This window comes from Carcharhinus amblyrhynchos, chromosome 8 (genome assembly GCF_965287045.1).
Source record: "Carcharhinus amblyrhynchos chromosome 8, sCarAmb.v2.hapA, whole genome shotgun sequence".
NCBI classification, from domain to species: Eukaryota; Metazoa; Chordata; class Chondrichthyes; order Carcharhiniformes; family Carcharhinidae; genus Carcharhinus; species Carcharhinus amblyrhynchos.
Window position 1 is genome coordinate 56,469,053 of NC_137331.1, and position 26,091 is coordinate 56,495,143.

General features: G+C 41.9%; 1 protein-coding gene across 2 annotated transcripts in view; it reads left to right on the top strand.

Moving 5' to 3' along the window:
- The first annotated feature begins 4,251 nt into the window (after nt 1-4,251).
- The window catches only part of LOC145346623 (solute carrier organic anion transporter family member 5A1-like), a 167,376-nt gene continuing 145,536 nt past the window's right edge, over nt 4,252-26,091 (top strand). The window contains exons 1-2 of one of the 2 annotated variants that reach the window (XM_080194114.1): nt 4,252-4,776; nt 4,969-5,523. In XM_080194114.1, the coding sequence (XP_080050240.1) occupies nt 4,614-4,776; nt 4,969-5,523 (718 nt within the window). In that variant the 5' untranslated portion in view covers nt 4,252-4,613. Of the gene's footprint in view, nt 4,777-4,940; nt 5,524-26,091 lie in introns of those variants that run through there. The other variant, XM_080194112.1, reaches the window with a different exon arrangement.

A 26,091-nucleotide genomic window follows, 5' to 3' on the forward strand; every position in this document is an offset into this window, starting at 1 on the left:
ATGTTCCCTCTTTTAATTTGCAGCCATTCAGATAATTTGCCTTCCTGTTTTTGCCAGCAAAGTGGATAACCTTACATTAATCCACATTATACTGCATCTATCATGTATTTATCCATCATTCAGCTTGTCCAAATCACACTGAAGCATCGCTGCACCCTCAACACAGTTTCTCTCCCACCCAGCTTTGTGTCATTTGCAAATTTGGAGATAATACATTTTATTTCCTCAACTAAATCATTAATATACATTGCGAATAGCCAGAGTCCTTGTACCAATTCTTGTGGTACCCCATTGGTCACTACAGCCATTCAGAAAAAGACCAGTTTATTCCTATTCTCTACTTTCTGTTTGCCAACCAGTTTTCCATCCATCGCAATACACTGCCCACCAATCCCATGTGCTTTAATTTTATATGCTAATCTCTTATGTGAGACTTTGTCAAAAGCCTTCTGAAAGTATAAATAAACCACATCTACCAGCTTCCCCTCATCAGCTCTAGTAGTTATATCCTTGAAGAATTCCACTGGATTTGTCGAGCATGATTTTCCTTTCATAAATCTATGATGACCTTGTCCAATTTGATTACTGTTTTCCAAGTGCTCTGCTATAAAATCTTTGATAACGGACTCCAACATTTTCCCCACTACTGACATCAGGCTGACTAATCCATAATTTTGTTTTCTCGCTACCTCCCTTTTAAATAGTTGGGTTACGTTACCTAACCTCCAATCTGTAGGAACTGTTCCAGAATCTATAGAATCTTGGAAGACGATCACCAATGCCTCCACGGTTTCAATGGCCACTTCTTAAATACTCTAGAATGTAGATTATTAGACACTTGGGATTTATTGGCCTTCAATTCCATCAATTTCCCCAACATCCTTTCTTTACTAATACTAATCTCCTTCTGTTCCTCTTCTCACTAAATGCTGTGTTCCTCAACATTACTGGTATCTTATTTGTGTCCTCCATTATGAAGACAGAACCAAAGTATGTATTTAGTTGATCAGCCATTTTGTTGTTCCCCATTATAAATTCCCATTTCTGCCTGTGTAAGGTACCTACATTTGTCTTGATTAATATTTTTCTCTACACATACCAAAAGCAATTTTTCTTTAAATACTACTTTAAATATGCTATCAGCCTTTCACCCTTTATAGGCATGATCCAGTTCACATTTGGAAATGCATGGGAGACTTGCATACAGGTGAGAAACTGATCTTTGGTCTGCTTGTCATTGTCCAGGATTGGCACAACCTGCGGCAGGCGTGGTGAGGTCAGAGAATTGCCCCCAATGTCTCAGAATTAAGGACTCTGGTCTCAGAATCAAATGTCTCTCTATTGTCCACCTTTAATCTGTGGAATCAGTGTTGAGATCAAATCTTCTCACAGTCTCTGCATTTTTACCCCGGCCTCAAAGCTGTACGACTCTTGGTCTTTTCTGACTCGGGCAGAATTTGATCCAGGAGGTGAAAGTCTTGCTTGCCAGCTGGAGAGAGGACAAGAGTCCTCTTGTCCTTTATGGAAGGTCCACTGCATTAAGGCTTGCAATACCATGAACCTGAGGTAGCTGCTGACTAGTTCCCACTAAATTTGCTATAAAATGCTTAGGTTTGTGCATTCAGAAGAACAATGGGCTCAAAGAATGGGTAAATAACACTGAGTCTCTTCAAACAATCTATTGGAAAAAGCTTCCCTGAGGTATGCAGAGTTTAAAACAGGAAGTAAAAAGGAGGAAGTACAAATTATATTCAACACGTAAAAAATGAATCAAGATTGTGGAGAGAACATATGATTAAGAACGAGCTAAAGAAGACAGAAAAAGTAAAAAAAATTGTTTGAATTTATGTTTTCAAAACACAATCTCCAATACTAATGACCTTTTGAAGGAATGAAATTAAATTTTCAGTGTCAGTCAGTTTGTTTGGCAGTAATTGTCAATTATCATGGCATTAAGAGTGCATTTATTCGGAATGCACAAACCCAAGTATTTTATAGTGCCAATGACAGAATTTGTATTTCATTTCGCTGCCTATGATCAGTATGTTTGTGTAGGAGGTAAATGTGTGCTTTCTAACCTAATTATATGAAACAGCAGCAAGTTTTTGTGAATTTAAAAACAATGATGGTTCTTTATTATCACTCACATATTCAATGTTTGACATGTCTCACTCATTTGTCTAATACATACTATCATAGATACAAATAAACAACACGGTTACAACTTATAATTATCTCAGTCTCTTTCGAGGCAGGCAAGTTGTTTCTTAGATTAAGTTGATGCTCTGGGTAAAGTGGAGGCCTTGGTTCTCAGGTGAACAGGTTTGGGGGATTCCTTTTCCCACTTTCAACGTATTGCTGTTTATTACTTTGGCTGCTTGGATGACTTGCAATTGGTTTGATGGCTTTTGTCTGTGTTCTCTCTCTGCAAGCAGTTTTGCTGAATGTAAAGCAGATGGTCAAAATGGTTTCTCATAATGTGACTGGTACAAGTTTAAATTCTTTATTCCAAATAGTGGTTTGCTGATTACATGTCCTATGTTATTGTTTGACTCTTTGAGGGCAGCACAGTGGTTAGCACTGTTGTTTCATAGCTCCAGGGACCTGGGTTCAATTCCTGGCTTGGGTCACTGTCTGTGTGGAGTTTGCATATTCTCTTCGTGTCTGCATGGGTTTCCTCTGGGCGTTCCAGTTTCTCTCACTGTCCGAAGATGTGTGGGTTTGGTTGATTGGCCATGCTAAAAATTGAGTCCTGAGATGCTAGGTTAGAGGGATTAGTGGATAAAATATGTAGAGATATGGAGGTAGGGCCTGGGTGGGATTGTGGTCAGTGCAGACTCGATGGGCAAATGGCCTCTTTCTGCACTGTAGGGTTTCTATGATTCTATTGATAGTCTGAGGCACCCAGTATCTTTGCGTTTGAATGACAAAAATCACCCTTCTGAATTAGTTTCAGGAAAGGCATTAATACAACACCAGTCTGGAAGTCACTTTTTGTTCCCTCTTAGGCCAGGGGAGTGGTTTCGATACATAAAAGTCCTTGGGATATTTTCGTTTTAAAAATATAAATTATTGGATGAAAGTTAACGTCATAATAGCATGTTTAGAAGGAACTAATGGATATCGCAGGTTCAGGGCATTGAATGCCTTTCAATACAAATCTTAGTCAACACTGGTACAATGGGAGATCAGGGTATCTCTGACAACAAAATTTGGATTTACGGCACATTATGAGGCTGGCAAAAATTACTGTTTGATTTACTCAATAATGGACCCTCTTAGCCTTACTATTGTTACTGATAATGCAATATCTAGATCGATGGTCCTCTCTTTTCAGCCTCAGTGATGTTCTGCACTTTTGTCCTTCATCTTGAGTTTCTCCAATTAAAAGTTGGCAAGCGCATTTTTTGAACTAGAACATGAAGATCAATGGAACGAATGCCTGTTAAATCCAAGATTTTGTACTCTATAAAATCCAGATGTATCTGACCCACTGTGTTCCAGTTTGGGTTGCACAGATATCCCAGAAGAGTTGGGGGACAGAAGATATTCAGCCGTGGTTTAAAAAACCTTCTCTTATTGTAGTTGAACTACCCTGTAATGGATAATTAATTCTGGTTGTTATTTTGGGAAGCGATGCCATGATGCCTGAATTATTTTCAGCTAGATTTCGAATCATGTTGGAGCCTTCCCCCGCATGGCTTGACTGACACAGTTTGGGTTTTATTTTTCAAAATAACTTGGGCGAAATTGCCTCACCGATGTTATCCCTTCGGACTGTGCTGTACGATGATCCTGTGAAGTTTATTTGTATGCTTTTTGTCCCAATAAAAAAAAACCAAGCTTAACTAGTGACCATTGTCTGCTCGCAGGCTTGTTATCTAGAGTCTTCAGACTGAATGAACATGTTTGCGGGGAAATGTGCTTGAAGTTGAGAATATATGTGTAAAAAGAAATGAACGAGTCGAGGCTGGGGTAGGATTCTGCGTGCCCTTGTGGGCAATGCAGGTTACAGCCTCTTGTCATTGTTACTGAGCACTGGAGTTTGAAATAGAGCCTCTCTCACGCTCACACATACAGAGACAAAAGCAGATCAGAATGAGAGAAAGCAAGGCTCCATCCTTCTCGCATCAAACAGAATGAACAGTCAGCTTCCTCCTCCCTGCACCGCCCCCTCCCCCCGGCATTGAGAAAGACAGAGTAAACTCCACCCCCCTCTCTCAGCCTGCCCCTGCCGGAGGTGGGAGAGCAGCTCCTGTCTCTCTCACTCTGTGTATGAACACTGCCTGACACCGGCTCAAGGCTGTTTGCACTGCCCAGGGGTGATGGACACGGCGACGGCTCCAGACTGGCTCTTAGTCGCCCTGCCTGCCGATATCTGCGCCGGTGCTGCTGCCGCCGGCAGCCTGGTCCTCCGCCCCGGCACCGAGCAGCTGCTGACCGGGGAATGAGTGAGTGAGCTGGAGTCCCGGGGCTCCCGCCATGTCCCTGCCTTTGCTCACATTCTCCTTGTCAGTCAGCAGAGGCGAGCGGGCAGCCCGGAGTGCGGAGCAGCGCTCCTGCCTGCACTGAGGGCGGCAGCAGTGCAGCCCAGAAGGAGCTCGCTGCTCGCTATGGCTTCAGACACGCTGCTGCCGGGCAGCCGGCAGCTCGCAGCAGCCCAGCCTTCCAAATGTAAAAGTTTGCCCAGTCTGAATGGCCCGACCTTGCTGTGGCCCGGGGCCCGGGAGCTGCCCCCCAGCCCCGGCGGGAAGGGGGCTGCCGACGGGGACTGCCCCCAGCCCCCCTGCCGATCCCCCAGCCCCCCGTCCCTCTGCCCCCAGCCCCCCTGCCTCCAGTCCCACTGCCAGTCCCTCTGCCCCCAGCCCCCCTGCCCTCAGACACCCTGGTCCCAGCCCCCCTGCCCCCAGCCCCTTTGCCAGCACCCCCTGTGCCTTCAGTCCTCCTGCCCCCAGCCCCCCTGGCAATCCCCCTGCCAGCTGGGGGACTCCCGCTGCTTTCTGCTGTGTGTGTGCTGCCTGACTTTCATCCAGTCCCTCATGGTGTCCGGCTACCTCAGCAGTGTCATCACCACCATGGAGAGGAGGTACAACCTCAAGAGCTCCGAGTCCGGCCTGCTGGTCAGCTGCTTCGACATCGGCAGCCTGCTGGTGGTGGTCTTCATCAGCTACTTCGGGGGGCGAGGGCACCGGCCCCGCTGGCTGGCCGTGGGCGGCTTGCTGATCGCCACCGGAGCGGCTCTCTTCAGCCTCCCCCACTTCATCTCTCCGCCCTATCAGATCCAGGAGCTCAACACGTCCGCCTCCAACCAGGGGCTGTGCAGCGGCGGCAATGGCACTGAGAGCAGGGACTCGGATTCGGGCTGTGTCAGCAAGGACTCCTCCAGCCACTACCACACGCTCTATGTGGCCCTGTTTGTCTGTGCCCAGTTCCTCATCGGCGTGGGCTCGACCCCCATTTACACCCTGGGACCCACCTACCTGGACGACAATGTGAAAACAGAGAACGCATCTCTATACCTGGGTAAGTGACAACTAATTGCACCCCATTATCCAGCCAGCTTCAAGTGGCAGAGTTACAATGAGTTGTGCTGTGGTGCTGCCTTTCATAATGTAACCAAAACCCCAATTGTCAAAAATGTTTCTGAGTTTGGCTACAGTTGGCAAACTGCTGAGTTGACAAGCTTAAAGTGAACTTGGTTAACAGTGTCGTCTTATTTCGGCTTACTGCTCTTAGTCTGGAAACTTATTGTATTCTCTGTCACCATGATTTAATAACTTAATTGAAAATTGATCAAAAATTTCAGGCTCTTTATTAATCAGGTTCAAATAAACTGCACCCACGTAAATAATCTTAGACTCTTACAGTTGTGATATGCACTGAGATAATAATGCTACAAATCATCAGATTTATGAGAAGAGATAAATGTTGCTTCAATTAATACATCAAAATCAATAATTATTTGTACAAGGAAAAACTCCATTTGATGAATCTATGTGTGCTTCATTGCCAATTTTATTTTTCATTTGAAGATTGTGACATGAGATTGAGTTACTTGCAAAATAACTCCATTGGCCTTAATGATCCGTTCACATAATGCTGTCATTTAATTGTGCACATGTCATGACATTGAAACCTGGAACCACTATTTCGACTTGTCAAGTTGTGACTGTATGACTGGAAATTTGGATTGTTTGAAAAGTTACCATGAATAAAATTTGAATGCAAGTACTTTTTTCAATTGCCAAAATAACACATTTGACAACACATTGTACTAAACTTGGATCTGGGCAGTAACACAAATGCATAAAGTATTACATTTTCCCTTTGCTCCCCTGTGACTTAAGAGTATAACTGTTCCTTGAGATACTCACTGAATTGGCTGAGTTGTCAACACTGCTAGTAATTTTTAAATAAAAATTATATTATTGACTCTATTCTGATTATCAAAAGTTACATATTACCCAATATAGCAAATGGTTTTGATTATGCAATAAAATCCATAGAGTTTTGTTTCATACACTGCAACACAGTCTCGATAAAATTTGTAACAGAGTTGAAGACCTTTGGCTTGTGAATGTTACAATGCATTGTATTAAAGTAATGCATGCAGAAAATTAGAAATGAATATTTTGATACTGCAATACCTTATTTCATACGGTAGAAATTTCATCATGGTACCTGAGTATGTATTATGGGCAGATCCAGCAGGAAAGAACACCGAAAAGTGCTCTTGTGTACTTCCTAGCAACAAATTAGAATTGGTTGGTACCTTGGAGAAGAATGTCATTTCCTTAGATGGGCAAAGATATGTAACTTGAGAAAATTTTAAAAAAGAATTTGGGAAAATGACAAAAAATTACATAGGCAGTAAGAGAGCCACTTTTAACATTAAGCCTTTGAAATTCTTTAGGAGTTAATTTCCAATTGTGTAAAGAATTTGTGAGGCTGATGAAGGATTGCCTTCAACTCATGTCTGCCTATCAGGGCAAATGTGTCAGCAGTGATAAATGTAACACTAACCCCGTTGAAGCCGTTTGTGAGACCGTCTTAATAATGGATGTTTTTTCTATTATAACTTCATTGCTTCCGTACTCTGTGTGATTAGTTTTCATAGGTTTATCAAATTCAGTTGCTGGACTGCAATGGTATGAAGTACTTTCTGTCCTTGGTGCAAACTGCCAACAGGAAATACAGAAATAGATGTTATCCTCTTATACAGGTCAGGAAAATCCAACTGGTAGGACTTTCTAATATCACAGCAAGAACACATGTCGTGCTAAATTCAGTTTGGAAGATGTAGTGGCTTTATAATGCCTTTCCTCATAAAGCTATCAAATATATCTCAGTTTCTGCACTTACAGAATCAAGTGGCATATGTTCTTAGTATGTAATTGTTGACAACAATGAAATAAATCACAGAATCTTTTCAGTGTGGAAGGGGGCCATTCAGCCCATCAAATCTGTACTGGATCTTCAATAGAACATTCTACCTAATCTCACTCCCTTGCCTTATCCCCGTAACCTTGCATATTCAATTGATTTGATTTGATTTATTATTGTCACAAGTGAAAAATATTGAGGGTGATCAGGGCGTGATGGGGGCTGGTGTTGGTTGCGAGGCTGGACCTGTCTGGGAGGTCGGCAAAAGGGTGGTGGAGGTGGCCGCACGGCCAGCGATGTGGGGTAACTGTGCTGGCCAGTGATTGGGAGGCTGGCAGTGCACTGAGAGATCGGCGTATGCATAATGGCCTGCTCAGTGCTGAAAAAAAACAGGATTTATTCCAGTTTCTGTGCAAATTTGGCACTTAAATTGTTTTGGGAGAATTCCACCCATTGATTCTTGCATGCTATACAGATAAAGCATACTGTTCATGGAGTACATAAGAGAGAAGGAAAAGAGAGAGTGCACAATAAAGTGTTACAGTCATAGCTAGGGTGTAAAGAAAGATCAGCTTAATATATGTGCAAATATATGTGTGTGTGTGTGTGTGAGTGTGTGTGAACATAAGAAATAGGAGCAGGAGTAGGCCATCTAGCCCTTTGAGCCTGCCCCACCATTCAATAAGATCATGGCTGATCTGAAGTGGATCAGTTCCACTTTCCGGCTTTCTCCCCATAGCCCTTAATTCCCCTGTCTATCAGAAATCTATCTACCCATGACTTAAATATATTTAGCGAGGTAGCCTCCACCACTTCAACGGGCAGAGAATTCCAGAGATTCACCACCCTTTGAGTGAAGAAGTTCCTCCTCAACTCTGATCTAAACTGCCCCCGCCCCTTACCTTGAGGCTGTGCCCTCTAGTCCTGCTGTTCTTTCTAAGCGGGAAGAATCTCTCTACCTCTACCCTATCCATCCCCTTCATTATCTTATACGTCTCTATAAGATCCCCCCTCTTCCTTCTAAACTCCAACGAGTACAGACCCAGTCTATTTAGTCTCTCTTCATAGTCCAACCCCCTCATCTCTGGTATCAGCCTAGTGAACCTCCTCTGTGTGTGTAATATATGTCCAAAGATGTGCAGGTTAGATTGACCATGCTAAATTGATCTTTAGTCTCCAGGGAGATTAGCAGGATAAATAGTTGTGTGATGAGAATAGGGGCTGAGTGGGATTGTTGTCAGTGCAGGCTCGATGGGGCGAAAAGCCTCTTGCCACACTGTAGTGATTCTATATAGTAGGTTCTTCCTTTTCAGATAGCAATCCATTTCCCAAATCAACTACTTTCTTGCTGTTGGTTGACAGAAACAGTAAAACCATTACGAGATGAAGCTCACACCATAATGCAGTATTTCCCTTTATTAAGACAGCAGTTATTTTGTGTGTTTAAGTATAATCTGTTTTGTAATTTTCCATATCAGTTATAACTGTGACAGCAAAGATGCCATTCTTCCAGTAAAAAGTCTGACAACACCAGGTTTTAGTCCAACCGATTTATTTGATTTATTTATCAAATAAATCGGTTGGACTAAAACCTGGTGTTGTCAGACTTTTTACTGTGTTTACGCCAGTCCAACGCCGGCATACCCACATCATTCTTCCTGTGACCATGAAAAATCTATATTTTCTTTCCCCTCTGAGAGATTGAACAGCTGCAGGTGTAGATCCTTGTGGAATATACATGCTTGGAACAGCTGAGAAATTTGTCAAGCCTGAGTGGTCAAAGTCATTCAGATTAAGAACCATGACTCATAGGGTCCTAGATGTTTTTTAGTACATACAGTACATCACTGAGGCAGCCCTCAGTGTACCGCCATAAGCACAGTACTAATTGTAAGCCAGTTCACAGAAATTACCTTTACACATTAGTAGACTAGACATACCAAGATGTAGGAGCTCAATGAAAGTTGCTTAGAATTGCATGAGAAACTATATTTAATATGATTACAAGCAATAATGACAACAGCTCAGTCAATAAACTATCTACTCAGACATGCTTTAAATGCAGATTTGTGATCCATGCAACTAAACCCTTAACAAAATACAGAAGCGTGGCAGCATGTTTAGGGTATCCTCGTTTGTTTGGGTAGGGAACGTGGAGTAATGAAAGGTGTGGCAGAATTCTTATTGATGTTTGATGGAACACTATGGTTGGTCAGAAAATGAATAATGGAGCAATATTCATAGATACTTTTGTTCTGTACTAGTTGTTCACACTACTTTGTCTTGTTGTACATTATGTTATATGCATATATATTATGCATATTGGGTGCAGTATCCATTGCGTTGGCTATAAAACAGTTTTTGGTTCTGTAGAATGTGAGGGTTGGAAATGGGCTTTTACAACACTGGTCCAGTTTAAAAGACAGTAAGAACAGTAGCTTATTGGTAAATAATTTCTACTGGTTAGTTAACAAAGTACAGAAATGGTAATGTACAAAGAGTGATCTATGATACATGGACCAAAATGACATATTCTGGTGCTAGTATTTAACTCCTAAAGCTTGATGAGAGGTGATGAGGAAATAATCTGTCTCAGCAAACATTTTCCAAATTAAATTCTGTTTAAATATTTTCAAGGACAGAGGAGTCAAATGTGGCAATATCTTACAGCCAGAAAGCACCAGCGAAAGAGAAATTAGTTTATATCTTCCTTGAATCTAATGTCCAAAATTAAGTAAAGTGCTTGAGTAATTTTGGGAATGCCAGTTTCCAACAGAAACTCAGCTGAGTTGGTTTTTATGTTTTGTTCATTCTCATCATAATGTAGAACTGGAGGAGAAAGTGGATTGTTTGCCAATTTTATAGGTCGTGAACATCTCTTATAAGTATCATCTTAATTTATAACTGTCCAGATGATGTATATTACCTCAACAGAATGCAATTTGTATTTACATCACAGTTGTAAGTGTCAAAATTAGATGCAAAAAGGATTTACCATGTGTAGTAACTGGTGCAGAATGATAGCATTTTGACGCACTAAAACCCTACTATTGCATGAGTCCTGGACAAATTAGAAATACACTGCAATAACCTTTGAGCTAGTTGTTACTTTACATATCTGATGTGTTGACTGTTTTGGTGCTGTCATTCTGTGCATTCCAAAAAACAATATTAATGTAGCCAAGTATTGAGGTACCAGTGTCGTGCAGATCTGCATTCCATCGAAGGTTAATGCTATCTGGAGCAGAGGGGCTAGAATGGGGGACAAGGTTGAAGAGAGAAAATTTAGTTCACTCATTTTTATTACAGTTCTTCATCCAAAGTCAGCTTTGTTTTATGAACATGCAGTTGAAGTCACATTGGTCCACCCAATATTAATACATTAGGCAGGATTTTCCTGCAGGCTTCTGGACCCCACAATCAGGCTCAAAATGGGGTCCAAAGCATGCATTCTGAGTAACTGATCCTTACAAAGTGATTTTGCCTGAATTGGTCAATTAACTGTAAGAGGGCTGGCTCGCTGTGCAATTACAGATGTCAGTGGGAGGTGGAGTGGGGTAACTTGAGGCTGGGGGGCCAATAGGAGGCCCTCCAACTTGGAAGGAACAGCAGGCTTCCTTTGTATGTGAGGGAGAGAGCACGCAAAATGGACGTGTCCATAACTTGCTTTTCGAAATTTAAAGTATTAAAAAAAGCACTTCAGCACTTGGCTGCCTCTAAATTGGGGGGAACAGGGGAGGCAGTGGCACAGCAGTATTTTCACTGGATTTGTAAACCAGAGGGATTGAGTTTAAATTCTGCAACTGTAGATGTTGAAAATTCAACAAAAGTCTGGAATCAAAGATGACCATGAGACCATTGCGATTTTTAGTGGCACCTCATTGGTCTAGAGGTCTGATTCTTGCTTTTACAGCTGTTATGATTAGAGAGTTTATGAGAGGTCCTGGCTTCAAATCCGAGATGAGCCCTTTACTGCTGTTTCCTATTGAGGGCGGCATGGTGGCACACTGGTTAACACCACTGCCTTACAGCGCCAGGGACCCAGGTTCAATTCTGGTCACGGGTGATTGTGTGGAGTTTGCATATATTCTCTGTGCCTGCATGGGTTTCCTCCCACAGCCCAAAGATATGTGGGTTGGGTTGATTGGCCATGCTGAAATTGCCCCTAAGTGTCAGGGGGATTATTGGGCTAAATATGTGAGGTTATGGGGATAGGGCCTGGGTGTGATTGTTGTTGGTGCAGCTTCGATGGGCCAAATGGTGTCCTTCTGCACTAAAGGGATTCTACGATTCTTGGCTGATATTGAAATGGGGGGAATCCATCCACTGGGCAGTCTGTAGCTACCGCTGAATCCATTCAGGCATGAAGGGCCTCTAAGCCTACCTGAAACACAGGTTCCCTGATCTACTGCTGAGAGGCACTCCCCAAGCAGCAAAACTGTTCCTCACCACTTGCAGGGAACTTGAGGAAAATTATTGGCCTTCAACAACTGGCAGTAAATGGTCATTAGTCATGTGACTTGGCTACCTGGTGCTACAGTGCTGCACCCCCACCCGTCCAGCCCCCTCCCTCCCTGCCCCATTATGCCTCTGGAAAAAATGACGCAGGAGTGCGTTAGAGCCAGGGAACTAGCACATCAGCAAATTTCTGAACCCACTTGTCTCCACTCCTACCAATGGTGGGGCTTGAAAATTCAGTTGCTTCTGCACCATGGTATATACATTCCACCCAAAACAATGTGATCCCCTGGGAGAGGCTGAAAGCCCAAGTCAATTTATGGGAAAACATTTGGTAAATGCTTCTCTGACCCACCTAAGCAATCAAAATGCATTTATGTAGTGTCTTTAACATAATCAATGCCCTAAAGCACATCACAACAGTGTTATAGAGCAAATCAAATGGCCAAAAGATTAGGACTTAGGCTGCTAAAGTCATAGGCAGTAGTGATGGAGTAATTAAAATCAAAGATGCTCAGTAAATCAGAATTAGTTGAGCTAAGACTTCTCAGGACAGAGATATGGAAGACCTGGAGGGATTTGAAATCAAGGTTGAGAATCTTAAAATTAAGGCATTGCTTGGCTGGGAGCAAATTTAGGTCACCAAACTCTCAGGCAATGAGTGAACAGCACTTGCTGTGAATAAGCCTATCGTTGATAGCTGCAATGCTTTATACTGGTAATTAGTCTAATGACTCTCCTCTGCATCCTTTTGAGAACCTCAATAGCACCCACCATGTGAGGAGACCATAACTGGACACCATGTTACAAATGAGGTCTGACCAAGGTCTGGTATAAGAACAAAATTGTATGCTTGTCATATAATCAATTACCCTGCGAATGCATCTTAACAGCCTATTTGCTGTAGCTATTACGCCACAGCATTATTTAATATACCTTTAAAGATACATGTACTAGAATATCCAAATCTCTTCCTTTCTCCACCTTCTTTGCTACTTTTCCCAGGAGAGTGTATGTATGTTACACTACCCAAACTAATCTTCATTTGCTATTCATGAGCTCAATCTCCCAACACTTCAAGATCCACATAAAGGCATTTAGTATTGTTTACAGTCCTACCATTCACAAGCATCTTAATATTATCCACAAATTTGAAGATTGTGTCTCCAATACCTATAATTTGATCATTAATGGCCTCCAAACAGATTTAGATTTATGTTTGTCTATATCTTTACGGACAAATCTCAATTCATGCTCAATATGCTACCACTATTTCAGAGTAGAGTGGCCTTTTATGTGGCATTTTATCAAAAATCTACAGGACTTCTTTCTTCCATCATTTTGGCGGCTTCAAAAAACTTCAATCCGATTAGCCAGACATGACCTTTTTATGAAACCCATAATATTGGTTTGCCCATAATATGACCTTCTCCACCTAAAATAATCATATCTTGCATCCCTAGTGATTCCCTTAACAACCTTTTGCTATTACTGATGCCGGGTTGATGGGCCTGTTGTTACCCAGGTCTGTCTTGTCACTTTTTGTGGACTACAGTAGCCTCTTCCACATCTATGGGAACTACCCTAGAGTGCAGCAGGCTAGTAAAAATATGGGCTAAGGATTCACACACCACGTGTCCCACCTTCCTGAAGATCCTCAGATAGATATCATCCAGCCCAGCTGCTCTACTTTTGAGTTTTTAATTCTATTTACAATATGTTTATTGGTTTTAGTATTACTGAAGTTACTATTAGTACTAAATAAAGGAGCCCTGATGAAGGGTCATCCAGACTCAAAACATTAGCTCCATGTTCTCTCCACAGATGCTGTCAGAGCTGCTGAGATTTTTCAGCATTTTCTGTTTTGTATTAGTACGGTTAGTTTAGTTATTAAAAATCGGTCAATTGTAACACTCGAGCATTGTCTGCAGGAATGAAAACCAATTCACAGTCTTCATTTAATGTTTTCATCACACATATTGTAACCTGTCCTTGAACGTTTTTCAGTGGCATCTCTCTGACGCTTCACAAAGCTTTTTCTGTTAGTTCCTCAATTGTACATGACCTCTTTAGCTTATCTCAGAAAAACATTCATTTTCTAAAATGTGGAGAAATTTGAGTTAATAAATTGCAGACTTTCATTACAAAGACAGGTGTTTTAAAAGTCTTCAGCTTCTGAGCAGATTTTTAATGGGAAGTTTTTTTACTTAGCACAGGTTATCCTTAATGGTTTCATGTTTGTCTCTCTAGACAGATGCTTAACAATGTTAATTTAGTTAGGAAACTGTAAAATCAAAATAAATGTAAGAATGAGGCTTCTGAATTCTTCCTAAAAGTTTTGTTTTATTTAAGAAATCTATTAATAAGCTTCTGAATAAATTCACTGTAATTTTGAATATATTGACATTTGAGTTTAAAGTTTAAAGTCAAAGTTTATTTATTAGTGTCACAAGTAGGCTCACATTAACACTGCACTGAAGTTACCATGAAATCCCCGAGTTGCCACACTTGATGCCTGTTTTTACATTTCACATGTTGAGATTAAAGTATAATGATGTTTTAACCGCAAGAGTTTTGTTTATATAGGGGTAATATTCAACAGGTCTCTGGCTATTTAGCAATGATAGTATTGTTGCTTGAAACCTAAAAGATGGGCTTTGGTCTACCTGTTTGGTGCCAAACTGGGAGTATACCTGGCATCATTTTGTGCTGGTTTTTCTTTTGGACATGACATTGTCTGAAACCTGAAATTAGCTTGTACTTACTTAATAAATGCAAAAGAGTTGTGTGCTTGTTTAAGGACATAAATGCCACTGTTGGGCCATTACCACTGAAAGAGGAAGAGAAGCAGTAGCTTAGAGCCAAGAGTTCTGCTTACAGCTGTAAAGTGATTGGGCAGACGGAGAGAGCGCACAAGAGGCCTTACTCCACTGGATTGTTCGCACCAAGAACTTTATAGCTACCACTCAGTGTGTGAGGAGGCCCTGGTTTACCAGGAAAGCTATTAAAGGACGAACACAACCAGCTTTCTTTCAGTGTGGAAATGAAGCTTAATATGATACTTCCTCATATCAGTAGGTTTTACGCTGTCATAGCAGTGTTTTGTGCCCATTTTGTACATACTGTTTGAAAATTGTCTCCATTCTGCAATGAATCTGGTGCATTAAGATTGATGGACAGAAGGTCATGGACAATATAACATGGAGTTCCTCTAGGTTGTGTAGAACATTGGATGATTGGATTATTGACAATTAAGCCACCCATGAAACTAAACTTTCACTTGGCAAAAATGTTCAGCTGCAGTACTGCAGAATATGCCTGTGTGAGAGGGAGAGAATAAGTGATTGAATGTGGAGGTTACAAAGGATGATATCAAGAGTTTGAGTGTGGACTCTGACCTCTTAGTCCCCTGCTATTTATTCTGTGTACCTTTCTCTTAAAGTAGTGCACAGAGAAGCATGTGGTAGAATGATGAAGCTGAGAAATATGTGTTGCCTAATTGTGCAACATATAGGGACATTGGATTAATGTTGTTACTTGCCATATCCAGTGACTAGCAGAATCAATGTATCGGCATGATAACAATACAAGTTGCTGTATGCGTTTGGAAAGTAGCTGAATATTCACTCTATTCAATCACACGAGTTATCATAACTGTTTCTGTCCCTGCCTCAGCACCCGTACTTGCATACTAGCATCAGATGGTGCCATGGCTCCCTTTTGTCTCCCTCTAACGCAGGCACTGAGGTTAATTACAACAAATCTATCGATGTCCCAGGTTAAGCTTAGACTGGGGTCAAAACTGCAACCTGTTTTTTGTCTGAATATCTCAGCTCCTTCCTGGAGATACTCATTGATGAGCCTCCTAATCAGTGGAGGATTGCATTAAATTCTCCACCGAAAATCTTACCAGGAAAATGTGTTGCGTAATTAGGAAGCACAGAAGATCAGATGGACCTTGGGGTGCATGTCCATAGATCCCCAAAGGCAGTAGGCCAGGTGGATAGGGAGGCTCAGAAGACACCTGGGATACTTGCCTTTATTAGCCGATGCATAGAATATCAAAGCAGAAAGCTTACGATGGAGCTGTATAAAACATTCATTATGTTACAGCTGGAATATTGTGTGCAGTTCTGATCACCACATTATCAGAAGGATGAATATGCACTGGAAAGAGGAGCTTCGTCAGGATGTTGCCTCGGTGGAGCGTTTCAGTTATGAAGAGAGGCTGGTTAGGTTGGGGTTGTTTTCCTTACAGCAGAGAAGGCTGGTGGGGAGAGGGGGCGGTGTGGTAGGGGATGTGGGAAGAAACCTGATCAAGGTCTATAAAATTCTGTAGGACATAGGTAGGGCAGATAGGAAGAAAGTTTTCCCCTTAATAGAGGATCAGTAAACAGGGGCATGATTTAAGATAAAGGGGAGGAAGATTTAGTGGGGATATGAGGAAAAACCTTTTCACACCGAGGGTGGTGGGAAGCACCATGCTTGAAACACCACAGCATACAAGGCTATGGACCAAGTGCTGGAAAATGGGATTGGAATAGATAGATGCTTGATGGCTGGCACAGGTATGATGGGCTGAAGGGCCTCTTTTTGTGCTGTAAAACTATATGAGTCTAAAAATTGTCATGACAACTCAGGCATATTGTGACTGGAAGAATAGTGACACTTGGAAAATACAAATAATTAATTAAGTGACATTACTGTAGGGATGATTGGTGTCAATACAGTTCTGACCCTTTCCCTCAAATCCAGGGGGCCTGAGGGGAAAGTGGAGTTCAGTGCTAATGGCAAACTGTACCAAACATTTGGTTACTTTTCATAATTTCAAAATATAAACAGCAGTGCTTGGTTGGATCATGATATTATGTTTTAAATACAATGCACTTTTTAAAGGAGGAAGCTATATGCATTTTTTTAGTGGATGAATGCAGCTTCAATTCTTCTGTTGTTGAGGTAAGTGTTTCCCTGCACATTTTGTACAACATCATTCAATGCCAAAGAAATAGCTAGTTTCCCCAAACCTTCCGCCCCCGCCGGACACTCTGGACACCTGAACTTAGCTAGATTAATCACGGAGAGAATACATATGTTTATGTGGCATTCAGCAGTCCAGACGTGGGGGGGAATTACAAAGCACAGGCCTTGTGCCAAAAGCATGTTACAAAGTTATTTCCCAGGGTATTTTGATTTATGCAGAGCTACCAGAATGTATGTAAATCAAGGCAGGCCCTGAAAATCTCTACGCTATGAACTGGGAACACAATAGCACTGCTGTGTACTGTATGACATTCAAACCATGTCTTTACACTGGCTATTATCTTGCTGCCTTGTCTTCTGAGAGTTTTGGCTCCAGAATTGTTTAGTTGTTTCAGCAGATTCATTTCAAGGCAACTTTAACCTAACCTGTCCACTGGGAAACTGACAGAATTGGTATTTTCAGGCTTTGTCAATTTTCCTTTCCATTTAGGGCAGCACGGTGGCATAGTGGTTAGCACTGCGGCCTCACAGCGCCAGGGATGCAGCTTCAATTCTGGCCTTGGGTGAGTATGTGGATTTCATACGTTCTCCCCGTGTCTACGTGGGTTTCCTCCAGATGCTCCAGTTTCCCCCCCACAGTCCAAAGATGTGTAGGTTAGGTGGATCGATGATGCAAAATTGCCCCTTAGTTTCCAAAAATGTGTAGGTTAGGAGGATTAGTGGGGTAAATATGTGGGGTATGGGGATAGGGTGGGCGTGAGCTGGTTGTGAGAGAGTCGGCGCAAACAAGATGGGCCGAATGGTCTCCTTTTACACTGCAGGGATTCTATGATTTAAATCAATGGGGGATAATATTCCAGAGTGTAACACTGGTGTTCCATCTGATCCTGCATGGGAAGTGTCAGGGGTGTCTTAGTTTAAAATGCCCACATATGTAACTCAAGTTCACTGGAATGGACAAAATCCTAAAAATGATAAGTTTTAAATATTTTTCAGTAATTCTGAAGTGTATAAAGGCACCTCTGCCAAAAATAATCTGTGATACTGCCATTCAGGACTCCCTCCATCACCTCACCTGCCTAAGGTTGTCTTAATACCTACTGGGTCGCCTCTGGGCTAGCTGATGTTGTATTGGCCTGCATCCAGCAAGCTGTGTCAGCATGTGATTTAACTAAATGAGGCCTGAGCCTCAACAATGGCTTCAGACTCTGCTGGTCAGCCACTCAGAATTTAAAACTGGCTGTCATCAATCGCTTTTTTAAAAGATTCTTTCAAGGGATATTGCTGAGCCTGCATTTATTGCCCATCCCTAATCGCTCTTGAAAAAAGTGATGGAAGTCTGCCTTGACTGTCAGTAATAGAATGCCATGCCATCTGTTCTCAGGTGTAACAGCCCCTGTACAAACTGTTGAACCTACTTACTGGCAGTTGTTGTGGCACTGCATAGGAAATAAATACAAGACTGTCTTTCTAATGGGTGTGTCAGCTATGTGGTGTGGGAGAGGAATTTCAGCCCCTTTGGTACTGGTGACTGAAGCCTACTGTTAAATGAGTCAAAGCTGTTTCATTTTTTAAAGCCAAACCCTCAGTGTAGAAATATGAAGAGGTACATCAAGAAACCCAGATTAGGTGACTCCAAGATAGGGTTTGGAAAGTTTGAAGATTGTAGGTTGGACTGAAGACAGAATGAGGACAGGGTGGGTTCATCATTTTAATGCCCTGGGAAAGAATGAGGTGGATAAAGGATGCCAGCTCCATCGCTGCACAGTGAGTACTGACAAGCTATAATGAAAACAAAATACTGTGGATACTGGAGATTTGAAATAACAAAGCATTGACGGACAGAGAAACAAAGTTATTGTTTAGAGTCCATATGACTCTTCTTCAAGGTTAAAGAAGGATGAATGGAAATCCCCTTGGAGAGAAGAACAGTACCTTTTGGAAGAAAAGTCATACAGTTCTGGAACGGTAACTCTGTTTCTCTGTCTGCAGATTTTGCCAGAGCTGGAGAGTTTTTCCAGCATTTTCTGTTTTTATTATAGTTCCAACAAGCTTCTTGACATCATATAGAGCCCAAACATTTTTTCAGCCAACATCTCATTACGTGGATATCCAGCAATGGCCAATGAATACGGATGCAGAGGCAACATGCTGGTGAATTTTCCCATCCATAGTTGCTGATTTTGAGACCATTTGTCGAAACACTGTCTACTAAATTAGGAATGGTAAATTCAACAATACTTATATAGTGCCTTCACAATAATAAAAACCCCGTTGGGTAAGAATAATGGGAGGAATAGTAGAAAATTTCCTGATGATTATCAGAGGCTTTGCCAAAGCAAAAAGGGAGTAAATTGGAGGGCTCTTGAAAATGTGCGTGAGGGTTGGGATGGATAATGGAGGCAGTGCATCGTTGTCACGCTGCCTGTTTATAATGATTTTGAAATGCAGCCAATTCTATATACGTTATTAAGGCTCCATTATCTTACTGTTTTGGAAATCTTGGTGGAAAGGTTGTGAGCTACCTTGCATCCACAAAAAGCAAGTGGCCTTCCAGGCACCTAGTGAGAAGACAGAAGGAACAGACATTTAGGGAGATCAGTGCTAAGATTTTAGCCCCAAGTCCCAAACAAGTTTGACTACCACACACAAGTGGGCAACAACAGTGACTGTTTCTTCAAATGTTATTTTGTACCAAACGCACATTATCTATTCACCAACCCCATCACAGACAGACAAAAAGTTTACGTCAGGATTTAGACCTGGTATTCATATGCTTCACTTCTCCTCACACTAACACTCCGCTCACAGCTCACACACACTACCAGCTATTCAACCATTGCAGCTATATCACACCAAACATATTCATTTGACTCACTGATGTACCTTCCTTTCTCTTGCAAGAGAATGTGCTAGAAAGCTAGAGAAAGCAGGAACTAACTATTATTGACCCGATCCCTGGGCAAAACCCCCAAATTTATTACCTTGTGTCTCCTCTCTGGGAGCTATCTCAGCATGAACCACAATTTGTGGATGGGATAACCCCAAATTGTTGTGCTCCTGGATGAGGAGGGATGAACTGGCTCCCTTTCTTTATTCAGTCCTTTTAATTGGTTGCAAAACGATTATTTCAAAAAGGATCCTTTCCCTTTTGGATACCTGTTCACAGTCCCAATATATTAATGCTTTCAAAACAACCAATTTAACCAGGCTTTCTTGAGTTAAAAAAAGAGTAAGTTTATTAGCCATTAAACCCAAGAAAACCACATGCATATACATTCACACAGATTAGAAATCAGAAGTGAGATAAAAAAAATACACAAATCATTCTTTGACTTGTCTGCAAGTAGATGGAGAAATGTTGCAGCCTTTTGTGATTTGTGATTCCAGTAGCGCTGACTTGAGCAGTTGGTTTCAAGATTTTTGGGTCCTATGGTTTGGCTGAGAGATTGTCCTGCTTCCTTTTCTGATTTGGCTTGCTTTAGCAGTCAGAGCGATATTTGGCATTTTTTCCTGCAATGCAGGTAGGGACTCTGATTTTTTTTTGTTTCTGTTTCACACACTCTGACATACCCAAGTCCACACTGACTAAGTTTTCCAGCTGGTATTTTATTCCACTCTCTCGTATATTCCTGGAAGGTGAAAATCCACAAACTGGTCTAGGATATAATTCCTGCTGTGATAGTAATCAGCTTCTATTATTTCCACAGGAGATAGTAGTTCACATTTTTTGGCTTCTTTGTTTCAAATGTGCCTCGCTGACACAGGATTTGACCTTCCATTGTCTGTCTCTTCATTATTACCCACGCTGGAACAATTCAGTGGCTGGATTTACATTCTCAGAATTTACATCCTAGTCATCTTTGGATTGTATGTCCATTTTTAAAAGCATATATCTTATTTGGAAGTTCGTGATGCCTTGGTGGTTATTTTCCAGACGTCGCTGGATTCCGGGGAAGTGCCGGAAGATTGGAAAACGGCTAATGTTACACCGTTGTTTAAGAAGGGTGGCAGGCAAAAGGCAGGGAATTATAGGCCAGTTAGTTTTACGTCTGTTGTAGGTAAAATGTTAGAATCCGTCATCAAGGAGGAAATAGCGAGGCATCTTGAGGGGAACTGCTTGATAGAGCAGACGCAGCACGGTTTCGTTAAAGGGAAGTCGTGTCTGACAAATTTACTGGAGATCTGTGAGGATGTGTCTAGGGCGGCGGATAGAGGAGAGCCGGTGGATGTGGTCTTTCTTGATTTTCAGAAGGTGTTTGACAAGGTACCTCACAAGAGGTTATTGCAGAAGGTCAGGGGGCATGGAGTTGGGGGTAGGGTGTTAGCATGGATAGAGGGTTGGTTGTCAAATAGGAGGCAGAGAGTGGGGGTCAATGGGTGCTATTTGGATTGGCGGTTGGTGACTAGTGGAGTGCCCCAGGGGTCGGTGCTGGGGCCTCAGCTATTTACCATTTATATAGATGATCTGGAGGAGGGAACCGAGTGTAGGGTATTGAAATTTGCAGATGACACCAAGATTGGTGGAACGGCAAATTGTGCGGAGGGTGTGGAGAGTCTACAGAAGGATCTAGATAGGCTGGGCGAATGGGCCAGGAACTGGCAAATGGAATTTAATGTTGGCAAGTGCGAGGTGGTCCACTTTGGTAGGAATAATCGTAGGAAGGATTATTACTTACGGGGCGAAAAACTGCAGCAGGCGACGGTGCAGAGGGACCTTGGGGTCCTTGTGCATGAGTTGCAAAAACCCAGCTTGCAGGTGCAGCAGGTGGTCAGGAAGGCGAATGGGATGCTGGCCTTCATAGCGAGGGGGATTGAATATAAAAGTAGGGAGATCTTGCTGCGGCTGTATAGGGCATTGGTGAGGCCGCAGCTGGAGTACTGTGTGCAGTTTTGGGCGCTGTACTTACGCAAGGATATTTTGGCCTTGGAGGGAGTGCAGAGGAGGCTTACTAGGCTGATGCCGGAGTTGAGGGGGTTGAGCTATGAGGAGAGGCTGAATAAACTAGGCTTGTACTCGTTAGAGTTTAGAAGAATGAGGGGAGATCTCATTGAGACGTATAAGATGATGAATGGGATGGATAGGATAGAGGTGGAGAGACTCTTCCCGCTCAGAAAGGACAGTAGGACTAGGGGGCACAGCCTCAAGATAAAGGGGGGGCGGTTTAGAACGGAGTTGAGGAGGAACTTCTTCACTCAAAGGGTGGTGAATCTCTGGAATTCTCTGCCCGTTGAAGTGGTGGAGGCTACCTCGCTAAATATTTTTAAGACGCGGGTTGATGGGTTTTTGATAAGCGAGGGGATTAAGAGTTATGGGGAGAGGGTGGGAATGTGGAACTGAGCCACGACAGATCAGCCATGATCTTATTGAATGGTGGGGCAGGCTTGAAGGGCTAGATGGCCTACTCCTGCTCCTATTTCTTATGTTCTTATGTATATCTGTACATAATTCAAGATTTTTCTCCATCACTATGACACTAGTTAGTGGGGAGGAGGCACATCTGCACGTTCCAGCCCCCATGTTTATGTGGAGGGCCATTGCTGAGAGAGGAGTCACTTATATCCTCAAACCTAGTTTTCCTTGTCATGTCCCATTCCTCCCACATCCCACAGTCTTGTCTAACTTGCAAACTGCTGATGATCACAGTCATGCTTGAGGCCAAAAGTAAAGCCAGCTGGAAGCCACAGATTTAAATATGGCTTCAGTTCCATATTAAATGGTGTATTTAGCCACACAATCAGTGGGGTGGATGCAGCTTTAATACAATAATAATTCTGACGTTGATTTGAACTTTGGTTTTAGAATTTAAATTAGTGCTCTGATACACCAAACTATCATGTTTTGGCCCATCAAGTTGCTGATGTGTAAATACTGTTTTTCTTTGTTTTGGTGAGGGAAGTGATTGAAGAATTTTTATAGTCATGTAGTAGGTGGGTACTGAGAACCAACTGTTCCAACGTGTCAACTCATAAACAAACTCATAAATTTTATTATGACACAGTACTGTAACTCTTCTAACCACCTACACATGATCTGCTATTTGACCGAACTCTTTATAACATAATAATGACCAATTCTTTGCTGCTACTTTACAGCTTTTCTAATTTTTAGGTGTAAAAGAGTTAGAAATAATCTGAAAGGCTGTTTTTTATTCAGTGAAAATTAGTGGAGTAGTTCTATCATTCAGAAAGGATAAAATAATTAAAGATTTGATCTTCACCAAATCTAGCAATGGGTATGTAAGTTATTAATTCAGTTTTACAATTATTAACACTGAATGTATATATCTGTAATGCCTCACATGTAAAGCATTTAAAGAGGTAAATGAAGCATTCATAATTAAAGTTTTCTGTATTCTTGATGAGTAACACAATAGAAAAGTGCAGATGAGTCCATGGCACTTGTGTTATTTTAGAGATAGTTCAGTTAATTTTATTAGCAATGCTGTAGTATCATTCAGAGATGTACAATAAGAGACTTTGTGTTGCACAATGACTTTCTTGTTGCTCAGTGATTAAATGCATTACAAATGTGTCATTAATCCACAAAGAGCAAAAGCTCCCATGTTCATTCTGTGACCTGTGTTGAGATAACTGATTTCAGCCAGGACACGTATTGAGTCCTTTATATTTTGGATGGACTGGGGAGTCCAAAATGCTGCTCCTGATCGCTATCCAGCAGTCTTTGCTGAAATGTGTAAATGTGTGGTAATGGCTGAGGATAGGGTTGGGTTTTTCCGTGATGGAATCAGAGAATCCTACAATGCAGAAGGAGGCCATTCGGCCCATCGAGTCCACACTGACCACAATCCCACCCCAGGCTCTATCCCCATAACTCCATGCCTCTATCCTAGCAAGTCCCTCTGACACTAAGGGCAATTTAGCATGGCCAGTCCACCTAACCTTGATGTTGTGTAAGGTTGATTTGCCTGTGAAAATAGAGCCTAGTTTTTCTGCTGGGCATTGTTACTCTCATCAGAAAATCCAGGCTGTAATGTTTAGGAATACTAATGAAGGATATGTTGTAACAAAGGGGTTATTTTCACTCTGGGACTGCACCCGATTGTTGGCAAGTCAAATGAGCTGAAAAGATAAAAATGGAAATGCACAATGGAGGAGAATCTTTGTGAAAGGAGATTTTCTGTTGTCACAGAGTTTGGCAAGACTTTATCAACCATTCCTGGGTCCTATCTCTGTGATTGTTGTTTAATTGAGGATGGGGACACAGACCCAGTCAGACAGCCAGTTAACAGCACTGTTGGGAGAACTGGTTTGAAGTTTCCATAGGCTTTGGGTATCCAATGTTAGGACCACTCCCGAGGTGTAAACCTGCGCGTTTCCATAGCGCCAGCCTAGTTATGGGAAACATCCAATTAGAAGACCACCTCTATATTTGTCATCCAATTGGACATGGGAGTGCAGCACAAGCGGCAGGAGAGCCAATGGAAGAGGCCTATAGTGGCCAGCAGCCCCACAGAAAAAAAGGAACACAACACAGGCACACAGATGGTGAGAGGACACCGCGAGATGGAGGCATTCACCTAATGGTCCATATAGCACGTAAAAGGGTAGGCATTGTAAGGAGTATCAGTCTTCAGCAAAATGCTTCCAGAAGAATGCATTTCGTTGCAGATGTAATGTTTAAGTAAATTTATTAGTGTCACAAGTAGGCTTACACTAACACTGCAACAAAGTTATTGTGTAAATCCCCTACACTCCGGCACTTGTTCGGGTACACTGAAGAAGAATTTAGCATGGCCAATGCACCTAACCAGCATGTCTTTTCGTCGGTGGGAGGAAACTGGAGCACCTAGAGGACGTGCAGACTTGCTCAGACTGCGCCCAAGCCGGGAATCGAACGTGAGTCCTTGGCACTGTGAGGTAGCAGTGCTAACCACTGTGCCACTGTGTCACCCATGTTAATGTCCTTCCTCCCAAAGTTCAAGTTAAAGTTTTCGAGCTCTCTTCAAGACCTGGAAACAACACAATTAGCAGAAGCTCCAAATGGTGATGTATTTACCTTGGGATTGTGAATGGTTTGTACATGGAGCCTGTTCCTAGCCCAAAGATTTTGTAAATGAATGTGAAAGATGGCAGAAATTTGAGTTGTACTCCAGCTAATAATAAATATTTAAAGTTCTGTGATGCCCTGTGTTACTTCCACCGATTGTATTGACTAAATCAGCACAGCTGATGGAAATGGAAAGCCCTGGATTTGTTACAGAAGAGTTGTAATACTGCTTGTAAAAAAAACAGATATCCCTTATGTACTTAATGCAATTTACAATGATTGCTTTATTTCCAGGTAGTTAACCTTGATTTTGCTAGATAAACTTGCAGAAAATATGTAAAAGTATATTTTTTCAGATGGGCATTGCACAGAGTGCACTTTCAAAATCTATTGCTAACAAAGAGAATGCAGCATTGAAGTGAAGGACAAATTGACTTTGTGGTATATTTCTGTGTGTCGATCTGTCTACCCGGTTATCTATTTCATTTTGAAAATAATCACCATCGTATTCCTGGAGAGCCTTACAGGGATGGAAGGAGATGGATAGATGGGTGGAGATTGTGGGGGAGGGTTTCTAGTTGTGCAAACGGCCAATTCAGTTTTTATGTTAATATATTCAGTTTCATTGTAAATATATCCATTAGCATTAATTCATAGTAAAACCCGTCAAACTCATTAAATTTTATTGCAGGGAGCATCAACTAATCCTCGCGCTTGGCATGTTAGCTGATCAACTGTGAATGGGCATCGGAAGACCTGCTATAATTACAAGACTGTTTTTACTTTGGAATAATAGCAATAAGCCACAGCTAGTTAGAGAACTAGTCACAGATGAGGGAGAGAAGGAAAGGTAAATTTAATCTGAAATGTGTGCTTTACCATTATTTAGCAGAAATCTGGAAGAACAAAAGAGAAACAATAGAATTTTTAAGTAAACATTTTAGATTTATTCTGGTGTAAACAGCTGCACTATATTTGGTATTGTGAAACAGAACAGGTACTTTACCTTTTAAAAAGGTGGGAAATTCTGCAAGGCCTTGGAGTATCCTAGCAGGGCCACAAGTCATATATCAGTCAGAAACATAAGAAACAGGAGCAGGAGTAGGCCATCTAGCCCTTCGAGCCTGCCCTGCCATTCAATAAGATCATGGCTGATCTGTTGTGGCTCAGTTCCACATTCCCGCCCTCTCCCCATACCCCTTAATCCCCTCGCTTATCAAAAACCCATCAACCCGCGTCTTAAAAATATTTAGCGAGGC